General features: G+C 44.7%; 1 protein-coding gene across 1 annotated transcript; it reads right to left on the bottom strand.

Annotated features, from left to right (window-relative positions):
• Window positions 1-1,327: 1,327 nt before the first annotated feature.
• Window positions 1,328-4,356, bottom strand: LOC138615260 (N-alpha-acetyltransferase 15, NatA auxiliary subunit-like; the record flags this gene model as incomplete). Its single annotated transcript, XM_069688826.1, has 6 exons — window positions 4,150-4,356; window positions 2,663-2,748; window positions 2,118-2,202; window positions 1,830-1,902; window positions 1,580-1,752; window positions 1,328-1,480 (listed from the first exon to the last, which is right to left on the bottom strand). Coding segments are annotated over exons 4-6 (342 nt in total), but the record flags the coding sequence as incomplete, so codon positions are not given.
• Between the last annotated feature and the right edge of the window lie 347 nt (window positions 4,357-4,703).

The following is a 4,703-nucleotide window of genomic DNA, read 5'->3' as shown; positions in this document are numbered from 1 at the left end:
TGTGTTTTATATCCAGTCTGTTTTTGTTTTATATCCAGTCTGTGTTTTATATCCAGTTTGTATATCCAGTCTGTGTTTTATATCCAGTCTGTTTTTGTTTTATATCCAGTCTGTGTTTTATATCCAGTCTGTGTTTTATATCCAGTCTGTGTTTTATATCCAGTCTGTTTTTGTTTTATATCCAGTCTGTGTTTTATATCCAGTCTGTGTTTTATATCCAGTCTGTGTTTTATATCCAGTCCAGTCTGTGTTTTGTATCCAGTCTGTGTTTTATATCCAGTCGGTGTTTTATATCCAATCTGTGTTTTATATCCAGTCTGTGTTTTATATCCAGTCTGTGTTTTATATCCAGACTGTGCTTTATATCCAGTCTGTGTTTTATATCCAGACTGTGTTTTATATCCAGTCTGTTTTTGTTTTATATCCAGTCTGTAGTTGTCTTTCCAGTTTGTAGTTTTATATCCAGTCTGTGTTTTATATCCAGTCTGTGTTTTATATCCAGTCTGTGTTTTATATCCAGTCTGTGTTTTATATCCAGTCTGTTTTTGTTTTATATCCAGTCTGTGTTTTATATCCAGTCTGTGTTTTATATCCAGTCTGTGTTTTATATCCAGTCTGTGTTTTATATCCAGTCTGTGTTTTATATCCAGTCTGTGTTTTATATCCAGTCTGTGTTTTATATCCAGTCTGTTTTTGTTTTATATCCAGTCTGTGTTTTATATCCAGTCTGTTTTTGTTTTATATCCAGTCTGTTTTATATCCAGTCTGTTTTTGTTTTATATCCAGTCTGTGTTTTATATCCAGTCTGTGTTTTATATCCAGTCTGTTTTTGTTTTATATCCAGTCTGTGTTTTATATCCAGTCTGTTTTTGTTTTATATCCAGTCTGTTTTTGTTTTATATCCAGTCTGTGTTTTATATCCAGTCTGTGTTTTATATCCAGTCTGTGTTTTATATCCAGTCTGTGTTTTATATCCAGTCTGTTTTTGTTTTATATCCAGTCTGTGTTTTATATCCAGTCTGTTTTTGTTTTATATCCAGTCTGTGTTTTATATCCAGTCTGTGTTTTATATCCAGTCTGTTTTTGTTTTTATATCCAGTCTGTGTTTTATATCCAGTCTATGTTTTATATCCAGTTTTATATCCAGTCTGTGTTTTATATCCAGTGAGGTCCTGGTGTACAGGTCCTGTTCCACAGATACTGGTCTGCAGGTACTGTTCTAAAGATAATGTTGTACAGGTCCAGTGCAGGTCCTGGTCTACAGGTCCTGGTCTACAGATACTCTGCAGGTCCTGGTCTACAGGTCCAGTTCAGGTCCTGGTCTTACCCATGTGAACTTGGAGCACATCTCCTGGGCCTCCTTCACTAGACCGGCCTTCAACATGTACTTTGCACATTTGGAGTTGATGAAGGGGTCGGCTGTGTCCAGAGTCTGGGCCTCATCCATCCACCGGGCCGCCTCCTTTATGTTACCTGCATGCTGAGGAGGAGGAGGGCTAGAGGAGGAAGGAGGGAGGGAGGAAGGAGGGCGAAGGAGGAGGAGGGTTAGTGATGTTTCCAGGTGTGTGTCCAGGTGAACCTTGTAGATCTTGGCCTTGATGATGATGAACAGCTGGATGAGAGTGGGCGTGTTGTCGATGGCCATGTTGATGTAGTCCAGAGCCCGATTGGGTCGGCCCAGGAAGTCAAAGTGCTGAGATAGGAAGTACTGCACCCACAGCAGGGTGGTGGAAGGCTCCTCCTTCCTGTCATCTGCGGCCAATGAAGATGCATCAATGTAAGCTCCGCCCACATTCCTCTGACATCATTCAGACAGAAGAGACACTCACCTTCCTCACTGAACATGGGACAGCTCCTCAGACAGCTTTCATAACCAACTACACACTCCTCAATGATGGACACCTGCAGGAGGACAGGGAGGACAGTATTACACACACAGGGAGGACACACAGAGGGTGAGACAGAGACAGACAGGAGGCAATGGAGAGAGAGAGAGAGAGGGAGAGAGAGAGAGAGAGAGAGAGAGAGAGAGAGAGAGAGAGAGAGAGAGAGAGAGAGAGAGAGAGAGAGAGAGAGAGAGAGAGAGAGAGAGAGAGAGAGAGAATGATCTGAGGGACCTGCTGACCTTGTCTCCATAGAGGGACTTGAGCTTGGTGAAGACAGGTGGACAGCCTTTACTGAAGTTCATCCTCAGGTAGATGTCTAGACATTCAGGAAACCGCTGTCCTGCCAGGACAACACAGGGACACACCACTGTCAGGCTGGGAATGAGGGACACACTGAGGGACACACATACCAACACACTGAGGGACAAACACACACACACACACACACACACACACACACACACACACACACACACACACACACACACACACACACACACACACACACACACACACACACACACACACACACACACACACACTAAGCCTGCTGTGGAACCAACACTGTGGACTTTCAGTGACTTGTGTCCTGTGCACAGAAGCGTCGGCCCGATCTCCGGTTCTTCTGTAAAACCGAGCGTCGACCCGGTCCCTGGTTCTGCTATAGAACCAGACTCTCTGGACTCTACAGTTCTCTGCAGCTCTCAGCCGTCTTTCTCACATGATGTTAGCATGTTAGCAGGGAGGCTAATGAGGCTGCAGGTGTGCCGGGTTACCTGTGAGGAACCTCAGCGGCAGCCTGCGGGGAACCGGACCTTTGGGGAACTTCAGCCACGAGTCCATCTTCTGACGCTCCTTTGTACTGCCTGCAGAGGGACAGACACAAACAAAGTTGCTGAAGCCGAGGCCCCCTTCTGAGCAAAATGGCCGCTGCGCTTCTGCTCCGGGTCAGGCTGCTCTCTGAGTCTGAGCCACGGGCATCGGGCACCGGGCACGTTCACGTATTGACCCATAGATCAATAAAATCTACTGTTGTAATAAAAATAAAACCCTGGCTGGATGCTGCTGCCTGTCTGAACCAACCAACCGAATCACATGCACATTTCTATGGATTTAAAACGGCATGTGTTCTTGGTAGAGTGGGTTTTAAATGAATAAAGAGGCTGCAGCAGGTTCACATGTTATTGACTTCACTCAAATCTCATGAATAAAGAGGCTGCAGCAGGTTCACATGTTATTGACTTCACTCAAATCTCATGAATAAAGAGGCTGCAGCACGTTCACATGTTATTGACGTCACTCAAATCTCATGAATAAAGAGGCTGCAGCAGGTTCACATGTTATTGACTTCACTCAGAGCTCATGAATAAAGAGGCTGCAGCAGGTTCACATGTTATTGACTTCACTCAGAGCTCATGAATAAAGAGGCTGCAGCACGTTCACATGTTATTGACTTCACTCAAATCTCATGAATAAAGAGGCTGCAGCACGTTCACATGTTATTGACTTCACTCAAATCTCATGAATAAAGAGGCTGCAGCACGTTCACATGTTATTGACTTCACTCAAATCTCATGAATAAAGAGGCTGCAGCACCTTCACGTTATTGACTTCACTCAAATCTCATGAATAAAGAGGCTGCAGCACCTTCACGTTATTGACTTCACTCAAATCTCATGAATAAAGAGGCTGCAGCAGGTTCACATGTTATTGACTTCACTCAGAGCTCATGAATAAAGAGGCTGCAGCACGTTCACATGTTATTGACTTCACTCAAATCTCATGAATAAAGAGGCTGCAGCAGGTTCACATGTTATTGACTTCACTCAGAGCTCATATTTTTAGGAAAGGGGGCTTTATTTAAAGGACCATCTTCTAAGAAGTGAAATGGGTGAAAAAGGAGTGAAATTAGTAAAAAGAAAAAAGTAAACAACGGGCTCTTAGTGGGTTTAATGTAAGCCGAATTGAATAAAATGTCAGACTATTTTCATTTTTTTCTGACCATATGCCTGTGCATGTTTATCGACAAGATATGTATTAAATTAATCAATTTTGAAATAGAATGTGGTGAATATCAACAACCAAACCCATTCTGAGGAGTTCTGACGGAAATAACGCTAAACTGATTTATGGATTTTTAATCGCTTCAAATAAATAAAATTCCGATATTATTTTGAGTTTTTAATCACAATTGTTAATTTAAAAAAATCAACAAGGACGTCATGCGTTCTCAATCGATTTCTCGGTGATCTGTGAATGAGACTTTCCAGGAAGTATAATCGACCGCGCAGCAGCAGGATCGCTAGTCGTGTGAGAGGAGCTGTTGTTTAGCTACGATGATGTCCAGCCGGTTGTTATCTGGAGCTGCTCTCCTCCGCAGAGGTAAGACCTGGGCTAAGACCCCATCCAGGGGAAGACCTGTAACGACCTGACGGGAGGTGCGTTTGGTCCCGCTGCCTCCAACCGGAGCTCCGTGTTCGTGTTGAAGTGTGACCTTAGCTTAGCATCGCTGGAGCGGAGGAGGGTGTTTTCTGTTGTGGAGCACGAGACATGAAAAGAGAGAAGTTAGAGGTCACAGGGGGGGGGGGGGGGAGAGAGAGACGGGGGAGAGACGAGGGAGAGGGGGAGAGAGAGGAGGACAGAGAGAGAGAGAGAGAGGGAGAGAGAGAGGGGAGAGAGAGAGAGAGAGAGGGGGAGAGACGGGGAGAGAGAGAGAGAGACGGGGGTGAGAGGGAGAGACGGGGGAGAGAGAGAGAGACGGGGAGAGAGAGAGGGAGAGACTGGGGAGAGAGACGAGACAGGGGAGAGAGAGAGGGG

This window comes from Brachyistius frenatus, unplaced genomic scaffold, assembly GCF_029030835.1.
Source record: "Brachyistius frenatus isolate BFR_SWC_R1_liver_20210118 unplaced genomic scaffold, ASM2903083v1 Contig_837, whole genome shotgun sequence".
In the NCBI taxonomy this organism is placed as follows: Eukaryota; Metazoa; Chordata; class Actinopteri; family Embiotocidae; genus Brachyistius; species Brachyistius frenatus.
The sequence above is the reverse complement of the archived record's forward strand: the minus strand, read 5'-3'. Positions and strand labels throughout refer to the sequence as shown.